Genomic DNA, 16103 nt, shown 5'->3' with positions numbered 1-16103 from the left:
GACTTTTTTTCGATACATACTACAGTACTACACGATCTGCAGTTGGTTGAACCCACGGATGCAGAACGGCAAGTACAAGGCGCCGACTGTAAAGTTATAGCACATTTTCCACTGCGAGGGGTCAGCACCCCTAACCCCTACATCGTTCAAGGGTCAACTGTATTCCCCATTTTATAAGTCAAAGGCAACTGCAAAATGAGAGGATCCCCAAACTGAGCACATCCAAAAAAAGTCAAGGTACCTGGAAAGGTGGTTTTCCAACGAGGCACTGATATATCACTGTCCCTATGCTCCACAGGTCGGCCTTGGCATCATAATGTTGAGACATAATAACCTCAGGAGCCTGGGGATAAAACAATTCAAGAGACGTGCATTAGGTCATTTACATAATTAATATGTATGGATTAATTAGCTGGGAAAGGTCACACTCCTAACAAAACTACAAAAATAAAAACAACACATTGTGATATTGGCCTAATCAAATGATACTGTAACGAATACAGAACCACATTCTTACATTGAGGCTTACTGGTAAATCTCAGAAACAACGGTGCATGAAAAGAAGCAAGTTGCAGAAACAAACATTTCTATATAATATTATGGACACATAAAATACAGAAAGAGTATTAAAATAATAATAAAGAAAAATATACCCCAATTACAGGATAGAGGTTACTTCTGGGGTAGGAGAGTAGGAGAGTGGGAAATGGGAAAAGGAGGGCTACGGAGGGCACACGAACTGTTTCTGAAATACTTTATTTCTTTCTTAAAAACGATCAAGGCAAACATGACAAAATGTTAACTTTGTTAAATACGGATGGTAGGTACACAAGTGTTTGCTATGTTATTCCTGTCATTTGAAAACTTTTAAAATAATGGAAAATCTGTTATGCAAAATACAATAATGAAAACTATCTTGGGACTTCCCTGGCAGTCCAGTGGTTAACACTCCGCACTTCCAATGCAGGGGGCGTGAGTTCGATCCCTGGTCGGGGAACTAAGATCTCACATGCCGCTCAGAGCAGCCAAAAAAATAAAAATTTTTTTTCTCTGCTGCTTTGTCACAGCTATTTTCCCATCCTCTCATTAGATGTTGCTTTTTAAAAATACCATCAATCAAGGCAAGCATAGCATTAAATAGGAATGTCAAATACACTTAAAAGATAGTGAAATTTTATTTTCCAGGCATAACATTTTTATTTATCGTCCTTAGTAAATTTCTTATTGAGCCACCTCCCTTTAATAATCAGCCCAAGCACTCTGTCTATCCTCAAGGCTATTAGTTCAAGGCTGAACTAGTTTCACACTCAAGAAGTGCAAAATAGTATTTAATTATATTAAATTATAACATTTACTATATAAGCAGTAAGATTATGATCAAGAAAAAGTAAGTCTAACACAAAAAATTTTTTTTGAACTTTGATTACTAGTTCCCTTAGCTCAAAGTGATTTTACTTTAGAAGAAACCCTAATTGAACATAAACCCATTTTAAATTAAAACTGAAATAGGTACATTTATTTACTTCACAGGATTCTGAAGTTCCAGAATTAAGGTATTTCCAGGCTTAACACCTCACATTAGTTCAGAAGTTTCACAGCTTCACCCTATTAGACCTGACAGTAACCACAGGAGAGGGTAAAGAGGAAAACTAAGACTTTTTTCAGCTGTTAAGTGTGACACTGATGGAAAATACTTCTACAATATAGGGATCCTGTCTAAAGAGACAACATGCAAAAGATGACTACATCCTACGGCTGAAGAGGTACCCCAAAAGGTTTTTTTTTTAAGTATTCCTAAAATTATACATTATGTATAGCATGACCATATTTCATCAACTTTTGTTTTCAATTTAATCTAACAGGAGATTTCTACCATAATAACTAACTAATCATGTTAAAAAATAAATGCCAATGGGCAAAGATGACAGACTTTCACAGTCCGCTATACTAAAGCGAAAGACGTCTGCATTATATCATTATCAGTAATAGAATTAACATTTGTAATATAATAAAAACTCAGACTATATATAAAATCACATCTTACTTGGAAACAAGCATTATACTTAAATTCCAGTGCTTATGCTGCTGTGCTGTAAACACACAAGGATGCAAACACTCACCATGTACATTGGAGACCCACACAGCGTTGCAGCCATCATGTTACTATGTAGGTAACGAGCAAAACCAAAATCCGCTATTTCACAAAATAAAAAGGAGAAAATCAAATGATACCTTTGCTCAGTTAACACAGATCATATGATTCTTTAAAGATACAAGAGGGTACAAAAGAACTGTGAGAAATTAAAGCCTATTGAATAAGACTGTCCACCAAAGAAAAAAGAGCTACCTCACTTTCAACAAGTTAAGAAACAGTAGTCATCACCAACTGCACAAGTCACTGCTCTGCCAGTTTTGTAACCAAGAAGGGAGTGCCACACTTTGCAAGAGAAAATGCTAATTATAATACATGATTCATTAATACAGCTCTCATCCAATATCAATACCAGGTATAGAATTGGAGCTGTTTTTGTCCTCCTCCAGATACCAGATGTAACCCATAAAATATCAGAGATTTCTTAAAATACTGCTAAATAATTATTTTTCCACCAATGAAGAGAAAAGTTTTAAAAAAAATCTAGCATTATAAACTGCTTCAAATAATCTTGAGAGTGCTAAAAAACCTTCCAAGTAAGAAGCCTGAACTAAATGATCTCTCAGATCCCTTACGTTAAAATCCAACAAGCTGTAAAGAATCCGGGCTATTAATTTGCTGCCAGCAACCATGATACATTAGCTCCCCTGTGATAAGGAGAAGCAGGACTTCCCGCTGGGAGTCACACTCAGAGTTCCTAGCATGGGGTCTTTGGCCCCGTCTAGCACCTGCTGCCACTAACGTAAAGGGTTCCCATACCCAAATGTACCTCACTGAACTCAATAAAAATTTTTAAAGTGTCTCAACAAAATCAATCATTCTAACAAAGCTGAACTAAAATTATCTAAAAATACCAAGTCCCAAAAATGTTCTTTGCATGAGACAATACACAGCCAGGTACCTATTTTGATGCGAATACCACTGACAGTGGACTTCCTACGATTGGCATAGGACAGCAGGATGTTCTGGGGCTTGAGATCCCTGTGGATGATCCCCTTGCTGTGCAGGACCCGCATGGCGGCTGCAATCTGATGCAGAAAGACTCTGATGGTGTCTTCACTGAGAGTGCCTTTAGCTGGGAGAAAAGGCGCTCCATCAACATTCAAGTATCATCTGCGTATTCTGAGGAGAACACTGAGGGACTACGGAACTGGGATTCGCATTTTCTCATTGTTTTTACTTTAACAATTTAAGTCTGTGAAGAGAGAGCGGATATCTCAAAATTTTTAATCAATCTGTTGTAAAGAGAGCTGATTTACACTTGCATCCTCCATTTTCACTGGTGTCCCTTTTTGGCTTTCCTTTCCCATTTTTACTGGGAAGAACGAGCACACCAAGAGGTGCTCAACAAATGGGAGTCTCCTCCACAAGCCAAAAATAAGTCCCCTTCATATCAAATACCTGGGATAAATGTCCATATTTAATTCCAACCATTACGTGAGCACGAACTAAAAACAGGTGAACTGCTTGGCTGGCGAGACTTGGGCATCACCTCCCCGTGGGCCTGCCGGGGTCTGCGGCCCTACACCTGCCTCCTCTCATCTCCCTGCTGCCAACACACCGCCTCACCGCAGCATCTCTCCTAACTAAAGACCCCCGTCAGGAGCCACGTCTTCAGTACTATGAAGAGGGGGTGGGAGTGATCTGAGGGCAGTCGCTGTTCAGCAGACGGCAGTGTTTCTACGCGCCCACTGGAGCACATAACGGAACAGAGCTTGGTTTGGAGTCAGGCTGCCTTTGCTCAAATCCCAGCTCCTCCACTTACTGCGTGACCCTGGAAGACGACCCCTCTGTGTCCATCCTCATCTATAAAAAGCTGAAAATAGACTAACCACACGGGGCTGTTGTAACAATCAAGCAAGACAGCATATTTAATAATAGAGACTTTAGAAAAAGGCCTGGCACATAAGTACTCAAATGTGGGCAGTACACAAATATATACTTCATGACAATGGGTCTGAAAGTCATTCCTTGAATCTACATTAGGGATTTAATATCCATGGCCCCATTTTAAAGCCTTTGTGAACATACTTCTGCCCATACAACTCTAGAATATGTTCTTTATAACCTTTCCATATGCACTTAAGATTAAGAAAGAAATAACATTAACACTCAGAACAAGTGAAATGTTACTTTAAAAATCATTTTAATGACACATTACGTGACAGTTTATGTCCTTAACATTTTCAAATAAACTAAATCCCCACAGTTTAAAAATTATCAAATTGGGCTTCCCTGGTGGCGCAGTGGTTAAGAATCCGCCTGCCAATGCAGGGGACACGGGTTCGAGCCCTGGTCCGGAAAGATCCCACATGCCATGGAGCAACTAAGCCCGTGCGCCACAACTACTGACCCTGTGCTCTAGAGCCCGTGAGCCACAACTACTGAGCCAGCACACCTAGAGCCCGTGCTCCCAACAAGAGAAGCCACAGCAATGAGAAGCCCGTGCACCGCAACGAAGAGTAGCCCCTGCTCGCTGCAACTAGAGAAAGCCTGCGCTCAGCAACAAAGACTCAACACAGCCAAAAATAAATAAATAAATTTATTTTTTTTAAAAATTATCAAATACTTTTTTTCTGTGAGGGCAGTTCTTAACCTATCCCTTTTTTTAAATTCTTTGGAGTTCTTTTCCTGATGCTATTAAAAAATAAAAATCCAAATACACTGAAACATATAAAAAGTGAAATCTTCCCTAGTCCCATCCTGGAGATGAATGAACACTGTTTACCTCTGGAGTATATTCTTCCAGATCTACTTTCTTGCAGGTGGCAACACATAAATGACTGTACATTAGTGGGAGTATCAAATCAACTAGAGCTTTATTTTTGTAATGTCTTACTTAAATTACACTGAAACAATTAAAATGGACGGTAGGGCTTCCCTGGTGGCGCAGTGGTTAAGAATCCGTCTGCCAATGCAGGGGACACAGGTTCAAGCCCTGATCTGGGAAGATCCCACATGCCGCGGAGCAACTAAGCCCTGCGCCGCAACTACTGAGCCTGCCCAGTAGAGCCCGTGAGCCACAACTACAGAAGCCTGCGCGCCTAGAGCCCGTGCTCCCAAAAAGAGAAGCTACCGCAATGAGAAGCCCGCGCACCACAACAAAGAGTAGCCCCCGCTCGCCGCAACTAGAGAAAGCCCACGCACAGCAATGAAGAGCCAACGCAGCCAAAATTAAATAAATAAATAAATAAAATGTATCATAAATAAATAAATTAAATAAAAAATAAAATGGATGGTACAGTTTCTTCCATTTCATTCATTTACATTTTCATTCTAGGGCTTAGAAAAATTTTGCTACTTTAAACGACTACGGCTGCTTAGAACTTGTATCATTGCCCCACGACACACTACTGAATAGACTTAGGGTTTATTTGATTCAGAGTCCAAATTCTAACACTGTTCCTGCGGGGAAAAATTAATGATCTAGTTTAGGCTGCTTCTGGGCACAAACTACAGTAAAAATTCACATATTTCTACGAACACAGGATGCCTACTCTCAACACAATCCCATAAATTGAAATTCTCATGTTAAAAGCTTAACGTTTTAGAGGCACAGCTAACATGAAAGCTCTCAGATGAATGAGCTCTCGAGCAGTTCGCCCTAGCAGGGCGGGCTCAGTTGTGGCCGCCACACTGAAGATACCTGCTAGAATTAAAGCACAACTTACCAACTACGCTACAATTTGTCCTATTTAAAACTTGCAATTGATAGAATTTGTTTTCTATCTTTTGACAGAAAAAGGACTTTATTTATCAAAGCAAATAAAAGGACTAAATAGCTGTCTTGTGATCTGGTGGCATTAGACCAGCCCGACCTTTGACCGCCAGATCTTCCAGACCAGTGCTCTCCAACAGAAATATAATGTGGGTCACATACGTACCTTCAAATTTTCTAGTAGCCACATTTTCAAACATGAAAAGAAACTGGTGGAATAACATATATTTAATCTAATACTTCCAAAATATTATCATTTCAACCTATAATCAATATAAAAAACTTAAGATATAATCATTCTTTTTTCCTATGAAGTGTTCAAAATCCAACGTGTGTTTTACATCACAGCACATCTCTCAATTCAGACTAGCCACATTTCAAGAGCTCAACAGTCCCATGTGGTCCATGGTACCATATTGAAGAGTACAGCTCTAGACAATTCCTTAAGGACTAAATTTAGTTTACATGTCTCTTCAATTGGCAGCTGGAGACCAGGGAGAGGTTAAATAATGACCAAAATCGCATAGTGATTAAGTTATATGAACAACAGAACTACTGCAAACCAGCCGGCCTGCCTGACTGCAGCATTCAGGTAAGCTCTTTACTCTTGGGTCTCCTGTTCTCACACTATTGCTCTGGAATATCCAATGCAGAGTTCAACATCACAGACAAAAGTGCTGTGGAAGCTAACAAATCCGCTACAGCAGCATGAGCGCCTGTGTCAGCCAACAGGACTGCTGTGAAAGAAGGAAACTGATACTCCAGTGAGGGCTCTAAACAGCTAAGGTGCCCCTCAACCTGACCCCAGGGAAAGGTGCTTTCATCAGGATCACTAAGCAGTCAAGGAGTTCAAGATTCGGAGGCGGACCAGAAGGTAAGGCAAGGTGTCTTCTAGCTCCAACTCCTCTCCCCCCGCAGTGAAGAAAGGGCCTGTCTCTGCACTGTATCCACTAGGAAATGACATTTTGAAAAATCTTTTTATCAAACTGAGAATTTCTTAAAAAAGAACCTCAGGGAAATACAAAAACAAAAACACACATGGACTAAACTCCTGAGTTCAGTCAGGATAATGGCTGTCTCTAAGCGGGAGGGACCGGAGTAGGATCACAGAAGGGCCTACAGGAGCTTCAGCTGTATTTAGAAGGAGTAATCCTTGTGTTCTTTACATTATTTCTACATGGCTTTCCAAATCTCAGCAACATTTTATATTTTAAAGATTTTTAAAATCTCATTTTTAATTGTTTGGAATTGTTTACTGGAACATTTAAAATATGTTGCTTCTCTTCTGTAAACTGTCCATACCCTTTGTGGGTGTATTTACTGATGTCTTAGTGTTTTTACCATCAACTGCCATGGCCTGTTTCTAGGCTGAGTGACGAACCTCTCCCTGTCTTTTTGCCTACTCCCCGTGTATCTTTAAGGGGCAAGCAAGTAGGTGCTGGCCTCATCTAACGTCGTTTTAAAAAGCACTTTTGAGGCACACAATTTGATTTGAGCACTTACTGTCCTACATGAATACACTTTAGATACTAGCAACATCTAGTACTAAAATCTTACCTCTGGGCCACAAACTATCTTACCTCTGGGCCACATAGTAATTTCAAGGTTACACTTAATCCCTTATAACATTTTTAAAAATTTACGAGCAACATTCACATTAATAAACACATTCTTGGATACATTCTTCCATTATGGTTTGTTTTGTTTTGTTTCTGTGAAGTAAATGAAATGGACTAAAGGTTCACTGACAGCAGCCCATTAGCGTCTTTTGAAGAGAAATTCTGTTGGTTTTTCTCTCTTGGGGAGACGCCCTACCTCTCAAACTGTCCGAGAGAGGCACACATAAACAAGTACTTATACACAAGCAAAGTTTAGGAGCAAAACCACAACAAACGACAGTCAGTCAGCAAAGTGACCACAATTACACATACACAAATATTTACTGAATGTTTCTATACAAGTACAGAAAACAGGGGTAGCATATTTCAGAAGTAAATGAAGACTAAACAGACTACATTACTACACTGAACACTGACAAAGTAAAAAAGTTACCTTGCAAATAATCTGCCAGGTCTCCACCATTGCAATACTGATATATAAAAGAAAAAGTAATTAAAATAAGACACTGATTCAAGCTTAATTCATTATCAGTTAACTTTAATTAAAAATACATTGGTATATAATATAAATCTAGTCTCACACAAATTATAAGAATTATAGAATCAACATTTTAAAATTTTATATTCCTTATAAAATAGAATCTAAATCACTGAATCTTTATTAATCCAAATTTTCGAATAACCTACCATCAATTTTAAAGTACATATTAATCAAAAGAAATGTGAAATAAATTAAACAGAAACCTGTACACTACCTACCTCCATCACCAGAAAGACAGAGTTGGGTAATTCCTGAAAGAAAACATATTAAATATGGTTTAGATTAGAGAAAAAATTAAGCACAAATTTAAAAAATAATGACAGTTAATAAAAATAGTACATGTGTCCATTTTAAACAACTAAAATGAAATCACAAAATCCATTCGTAAGTGAAATTTAAAATCCCCAAAACAATGACATAGCACCTCAGCTTCAATGACGCTAACGTAGTCATGAAAAAGTTCAATTCTATTCACGGAAAGAACTAAAGAAACATTCATCTTTTGGAAGAAGATTCATCTTTTGGTTATGGTTACCGCTTGTGGAAAAAAGGAAGGATTCTCTGGTCCTCAAGGAAGCACTTCCACTTTGAAAAGTTTACGATTTGGAGCAATGACTTGATAAATCCTCCCTCGCAACACTAAATGCACAATCTGAGTTCTGGAATACATGATCCAGGATGCTTAGTTCTTTGTTTTTCTGGTTTTTCTGTATATTTGGAGGCAATCACATTACTTGGGAATTGCTGGCAAAGGGAAGACATTTTATCACATGAGAAATCATTAAACATAACTTTCAACAAAATTCTCTTCTTCTCAAGTATAAAATACAAAAATCTTATCTCAAACCAGTGTTGTTTAATCACGTAAGAGCACCATGCCCTAGCTACTGCAGAGGAAAGAGAGCGAGGAACTACTAAGGGGAGGCTAAGGAGACACAAAGAACTTCTGTTCCCTCAATATGACAAAGACACATTCCCGTCTTGGGTTTCACAATTTTGGGGGTACATATAACCACTCAGTTTTCCCAAGCATTCACTCACTCATTCAATAAATAATAAATAAGACAGAAATACTTTAACATCTTTGACTTCTCGGGCAGACCTTCTTTTGCCCCCCTTTGAAGCAATGAAAATCTCCCTAGATTCAATCATTCTCTCCCACACCCCCCTTGCTAAAGGCCCGTCCTTTACGTGAAGCACCCGAGTAACCTGGAGCAGGAGGAGCTGCAAGTGCCAGGAAGAGTCAGCGACAGAAGCAGAAAAAACGTTCATTTTGTAGCAAAACCAATCAAGCCATCTATAGACAAATCAAAACTGAAATGGTACTGGAGCCCAGGGAAGAACTAAGAAATGTTTGTAGGGTCAGAAGGGCTGAGAAGTGAGGCCAACATACCTGTGAGCCAGACCACACCAAGGGTTTTCCAAAGCTGAATATACATTTATCCTCCCTTCTAATATTAAGACATCCACTTCCTCAACTACTCCCCAGAACTTCCAGCAACAAAACTAAACATAATGAATTTCATTGCATCATTTCCCTACTCAAAGTTCTTATTAACTTGATAAAAAAAAAAAAAACCTATTCTCTAAAAAGAAGGGGAAAAAAAGGATATCATTATGAACAACTCAATGCCAGTATGCCAAAATTTGCATGAAATGAATACTGAAAAACAATTTGAGGAAAAACGCAACTTACTAAAACTGACAAGAAGTAGAAAATTTGAAAAGGTATGTATCTGTTAAAGAAACTGAATTATAATTTAAAACCTTTCCACAAAGAAATTCTCCTTAAGTTTCAGTATAGTCCCAATCAAAATCGAAGGAGATTTTGTGCATGTGTGGAAATTGACAAGTTGATTCCAAAATGTATGTGGAAATGCAAAAGGCCAAGAGTAACTAAATATCATGTAGAAAAAGAAAAATAAAAGTTGGAGGATTGATACTACTAGATATCAAGTATGATACTAGATATCATAAAACTATACTGAAAAAGACAGTGAGGTAAAGGCTAAGGGGACAGAAAAGAGTCTAGAAACAGGCCCCCACACGTGAGCTCGCAATGCAGAGATGACAGTACAGAAGGGAAGGATGTCGGTTCAGCAACAGATCAACTGGCTCCCCTTTGTAAAAGTAAATTAATTGTGACCCCTACCTCACGCCACATACAAAATCATTTCCAGGTAGATTATAGAGCTAAATGTGCCAGATAAAACAATAAAGACTCTGGGGAAAAACAAAGAACATCCTCATGACCCTAGGGTAGGCAAAGTTTTCTTAAATATGACACAAAAGCACTAAATACAAAAGGAAGAAACAATACACTGGACTACATTAAAATTAAGAACTTCTACTCACCAAAACAAACGATTAGGATAGCAAAAAGGCAAGTCAGAGTGGGTAAGTCATTCACAACACCCATATCTGTCAAACGACTCATATCCACAATATATAAAGAACTCTAACAAATTAATAACAAAAAGACAACCCAATAGAAAAACAAGCTTCTAGAGAAATTTCAAAAAGATGACTAATAGATTTACAAAAGGTACTCAAATCAGGAATCATCAGGAAAACGCTAATCACAATCATAATAAGACATCTCATCACCTGAATGGCTAACACTGCCGAGTGCTGGCAAGGATGTGGCGTGACGAACTGTCAAAATGTGGTGGGAGTGTAAGCCAATACGCTGGCAGTATAAGCTAGGCCTATGCATAGCCTATGATCCAGAAATTCCCCTTCTATAATGAAGCCTCCGTAAAAACCCAAAAGGACAGGCTTCCAAGAGCTTCCAGGATGGTGAACATGATGAAATCTGGTGAGAGTGGCCCACTCAGGGTGGATACCTTGCCCTAAGCATCTCTTCCATCTGGCTGTTCCTGTATTACATCCTTTTATAATAAACCAGTAATCTGGTAAATTTTCTCTGAGTTTTGTGAGCCACTCTAGCAAATTAATGGAACCCAAGGAAGGGTCAGGGAGCAGACCAGAGAGCTGGGAAAACCACTTCAACACAAACGACAAAGAGCTGCCAACTCTGATTCCCTCTTCTTCACCTCCTACAGTACCCAAGTCCTATCAACCCGGCCTCCTAGACATTCCATCAATCAGTCCAGGCCTCCTCGTTTCCACTGGTGCCTTCACCCACCCAAACACCTGCAGCATGGTGGCCCCATATCCACCCGTGCCCACTCTCCACAGAGTAGCCAGTGTTTTACATACTTTAAGAAACTCGTATGCGTATTAATTTATAATGGAGAATATGTCTTTCTCTAACCATAATGATTAGGTCTAATACTCTCTCTATATATACTCCCTAACTGACATAAGAATACCTGGAATGCTAATTCATAATCAGAAGATTGCCCAAGGATTACAGAAAGAAAGAAAGCAAAAGTAGGTTTTCCCCTTTCCCCAAAAGAAGAAAATTGCTTTTTTTCTTGATTATAAAAAAAAGTATGTGCTTATTGCAAAAACTTAAGATACATAAAATCTGAAGGAAGAAAGTTAAAAAATCGCCTTAATCTCACCATCTGAAAGAGGCGCTATTAATATCTTAGTGGTCTTGTTTTCATGCATCTATAATACTTGTACACATACTCACACCCAAAGGAAGCATGTACATGCTAGGTTTTTAAAATTTTAATATAATTCATTTCCACCTTTTTGTTTAATTATCTTCACCTCTCCAAGTAGCCAATGTTTACATTTGGTATGTATCCTTCCATATCTTTCTCCTACTCATACAATCATAAGTTAAACATACACATACTTTACTTTGAAAAAATAGGATATCACATACAGATGTCTGAACCTTGCTTTCCTCACTCAATAATACACCAAAGAAATCCCTCCAGATCAACTACATATAGACAACTCTTTTTCATAAGTGTGTCATATGTCATAGTGTGACTATATCACCATTTATTAAGCTATTCCCTTGCTAAGGAACATCACTTGTTTCTAGTTTGGGCCATTATAAGCAAAGCTATATTGGTTCTTGGACATATATCCTAATTCTCAAGCCTTTATGGCTCTGGGAGAGATGCCCAGGAATCTGGGTTGCTTAGTAAAAAGGGTGTGTATTTCTAACGATGACAGATATTTCTCCTCACTGAAAGATTTTTTAACTACCTATTATATACAAGACACTATTCCAGGTCCTGAGGATACAGCAGAAAGCCCACAGAGTTAAACGCCCTGTTCTCCCCAGTCTTCAATTCTAAGCAGGGAGGGTCAGGAGCAAGACAATGGAAGAAATACGTATGCAGAGCGCGTTAGAGGTGACAGGTGCTTGGGAGGAGGGGAGACCGTGCCGGGCAGGGACTGCAGTTTTATTTAGGGGGCTAAAGAAAGCGTCCCTGAAAGCACAGCGCTTGACGCAGGACCTAAAGGAGGCTGGGGCGTGCCTGTGCAGGCCGCAGACACGGAGACCGTCCTGTGCATACAGTCTCCCTGTAGGGGACACGGCGCTCCAGGAACCACAAGGGAGCCGGAGCGGATGGAACACCAGCAGCAAAGCACAGAACAGGGGAGCCAGAGCCAGGGGCACCGGGGTTGGGCTTTCACTCACAGGAATGGGGTCCGCACAGAGGAGGGACACGCCCTACCTGCACTACGGGGTGGGGGGGGGGGGAGGGCTCTGACCGCAGTGTCGGGACTCTTCTTCAGGGCACGGGGGCAAGGCGTCGCCGGAGAGCATCCCCAAAACATTCTAGCGGTTCACATCTGTGCCAGTGACACAGGAGAATAGCTTACACCTCCCCCCACTCCCACCAGTAAGAATTACTGCACTTTTTAACTTTGCCCACCGGAAAGCTGAGAAGTGACATCTGTTACCTTAATTTACATTTCCCTACTTGTTCATGAATATCATCCATTTCTTAGCCATTTTTATTTCTCTTATGAGAACCAACAATTTGTATCCTTTGCTCACTTCCTCTTTGGGTTGTCTTTTCCTTAATTTGTGAGAAGCTTTATGCGTCTTAGGTGTCTGCCCGTCACCTTTCGGGCTGTACATATTTTCTCAAACTACCATTCGTCAACTGCATGTTTTTGCATTTTATTGTGGTATAGGTTTAAGTGTACAAAGACTTGTGACACATGTATACACCCATGTAACTACCCTTCCAGTCAAAATACAGAACGTTTCCATCAGACCAGAAAGTTCCCACATGCCCCTTTTCTGTCCATCCCTGATACCAAGTAGCAACCTCTGATCTGCTCTCCCCGATTTCTATCACCCTAGCTGAGTCCCATCTCCTCTTGAAACTCACAAAAACAGAATCACACAGTAGCTGTATATAGCTGGCTTCTTTTTCTCAACATAATGTTTGAGATTCATATGTTATGGCATGTATCAAGTTTGTTCCTTTTTATGGCTGTCAATTTGTTCACAATATTATTTGCTATGAAATAATTTTTAAAAAATTTTGTATGTCCCTACCACTTTTATGGCTTCTGAGTTTATCTTGATTTAAAATACCTTTCTAGCTCTTAGATTACATATTTAAGCCTTTAATTCATCTAAAAGTTATTTTGGAAAATGATGAAAATAGACATCCAACTTTATTTTGTCTCAGATGTCTCAGTTGGCCAGCACCGTCTATGAAATGCATCTTTTCTCACTATACTAAAAATTACCAAGAGGTGGATGCTTATCCAGGTCACTGACATTCACGCAGGGAAGTACTCCCAACTGACAATATTTATCTCATGCCCAGAATGCTCAAAGATACGTATCTTCTGAAAAACAGACATGATAGCACCCCCCAAATGGCTCTGCACTGTCCTCAGACTAGAGATCCACCCCATGTGGCCCCTCCACCCTCTCCTGCATCACTCAGCGCTACTCCTCCCTCCCGCCTGCACTCCCACCACATCCCTTCTTCCAGGTCCTCACACCCGTCCCTCCTGTCGGCTCCTCACAGAGGCCGCATCTGCATGGGAAGCTGACCTGTTCTCCCCGCCTCCTCCCACTTGATTATAGATTCATATATCTATTTAGAAAACTCTAAAATAAATATAACAAACAGTGGTTATCTCTGGGAAGTGCCATGTCTTTTCCAATTTATTTGTGTTGACAATGTTGGAATATTTTAACTGTGGGCATATATTACTTTTGTAATTAGGGAAAATGTGTTTCTTTTTAAGTGTCATCCAAGCTGAAACCTGATCACTACAAACAATGTCAAAAGTTCTCAATTCATCAAAGTGCACACAAACTTGAGGTGGACCTCCACAAGCGATGGCCAGTGAGAATGGTGCAAACACCCTGTACCCCTTGATGAACAGTCGGAATCCAGGAAGCAAATCCAAACTCTGTTTACTGGACAGCCAAATGCTCAAGACTAGATTCATTTGACTAATAGTTCTTAAGTTTATTTTTACAAATTAGTTCCAGGAGTACACAATGCACAAAACAGTAAACATTTTCATGCAGTCACCTGGACATTCCCAATTGTTCCATAATTCTGGTTTCTGAGTACATGTTCTCCCTAATGCTATCTCATTCTGCAGCCAAAACCAGTACTTTAAATATTCCTCATTCTGATAGAAAAAATCCAACTACACTCTCTACCCTGAAAGCAAGACCTACTCTGAAATTGACAGGGTTTTCTGCACTTCTCAAAAGATGGGAAATTAAGAGTTAATATTATTCAACAATTTTTGTACGAGGCGCTGACTTGCACCACTTGGTGCCCTCTATCTACGGAGACGAAGACAACTACACAAACAGCTCTGAGGAGAACAGGCATTTCAATAGGGACTGTGACATCAGATCACTCTTACTTTAAACTTTTTTCCCCTTTCTTTCTAGGCTGCTTTGAAATTTCTCAAATGAAGGAATAAATTACACCCATTTAAATAGGTAATAAAATATACCCACAGCACACACATATTCTGTGCGTGGAGTTTAAACTGCAATATTTTTGGAGAACAATCACACACTGCCATCAAACACTTTAAAACTGTTCATGCTATTTGTCCTAGTAATTCCAATTCTAGAAATTCAACTTACAAGAAATAACTGGGTATCTTCAGAAGCTATGTGTTCTCCTCGTAGCATTTGTTTTTACAATGGGAAAAACCTTAACATCTTGTAACATGGGTTTAGTTAAATAAATACTCTGTGGTATGATATGACTACATGAAAAACGACTATATATATTTTTAAAAGGACATAGAGGGAGAGCAGTCCACTAAAACTAAGCACACTAAGAGCAAGGACGTCATTCTACTCACAGCTTTGCTCCTTTGTTCCCTGCACTTACAAACGCTTGGCCACCGTAGCCCCTCAAACCTCACGCGACGAATGAATTTGAGTAACGCGAGTGTATACAGAATAGGTTTCAGCTAGAAACATACACGGCAGCATCACATAACACGTTCATTTACTTTCTGGAATTCCACTGCCCAGACTAAGCAAAACAAAAGAACAAGATAACACCCATCACGCTTACCCTGGTGTGCTTCCGGAATCACAGGGGAGGGAAAAGCTCAATCTGCTGCTCCTCAGTATCAGACCCCTGGGGCTCCCACCGGGTGAACACCACTGGCCACGTGTGATTCCAGTATGCAGGGATTTATAAAGCACAATATGGCCCCTAAATACAAGCCAACTACTTGCTCTGGTGCTCCACCCAAAAAACAGGAATTTTCTCCAAAGTTGGCCTTTTTACAAGGATTGCCAAGGGTAATTTTGATTTTATAGAAATGTTGCCTTAGAAGGTAACTTCTGAGGACTTCCCTGGTGGCGCAGTGGTTAGGAATCCGCCTGCCAGTGCAGGGGACACGGGTTTGAGCCCTGGTCCGGGAAGATCCCACATGCCGCGGAGCAACTGAGCCCGCGAGCCACAACTACTGAGCCCACATGCCACAACTACTGAAGCCCACACACCTAGAGCCCGTGCTCCACAACAAGAGAAGCCACCGCAATGAGAAGTCAGCGCACCACGATGAAGAGTAGCCCCTGCTCGCCGCAACTAGAGAAAACACGAGCACAGCAACGGAGACACAACACAGCCACAAATAAAAATAAATAAAATAAATACATTTATTAAAAGGACAAAA

At 40.0% G+C, this 16103-nt stretch overlaps 1 protein-coding gene across 13 annotated transcripts in view; it reads right to left on the bottom strand.

Annotated features, from left to right (window-relative positions):
• Positions 1 to 16103, bottom strand: part of ULK2 (unc-51 like autophagy activating kinase 2) — a 65841-nt gene that overhangs the window by 46426 nt on the left and 3312 nt on the right. For 12 of the 13 annotated variants that reach the window (XM_082374060.1, XM_082374054.1, XM_082374052.1 and 9 more), the window contains exons 4-8: positions 8249 to 8281; positions 7923 to 7959; positions 3054 to 3227; positions 2121 to 2194; positions 242 to 343 (exon numbers count right to left, since the gene is read on the bottom strand). In XM_082374060.1, the coding sequence (XP_082230186.1) occupies positions 242 to 343; positions 2121 to 2194; positions 3054 to 3227; positions 7923 to 7959; positions 8249 to 8281 (420 nt within the window). Of the gene's footprint in view, positions 1 to 241; positions 344 to 2120; positions 2195 to 3053; positions 3348 to 7922; positions 7960 to 8248; positions 8282 to 16103 lie in introns of all 13 variants that reach the window. The other variant, XM_082374053.1, reaches the window with a different exon arrangement.

Source organism: Balaenoptera borealis (genome assembly GCF_965194805.1).
Source record: "Balaenoptera borealis genome assembly, chromosome: 20".
Lineage (NCBI taxonomy): Eukaryota > Metazoa > Chordata > Mammalia > Artiodactyla > Balaenopteridae > Balaenoptera > Balaenoptera borealis.
Note: the sequence above shows the minus strand (reverse complement) of the source record. Positions and strands in the feature narration are given on the sequence as shown.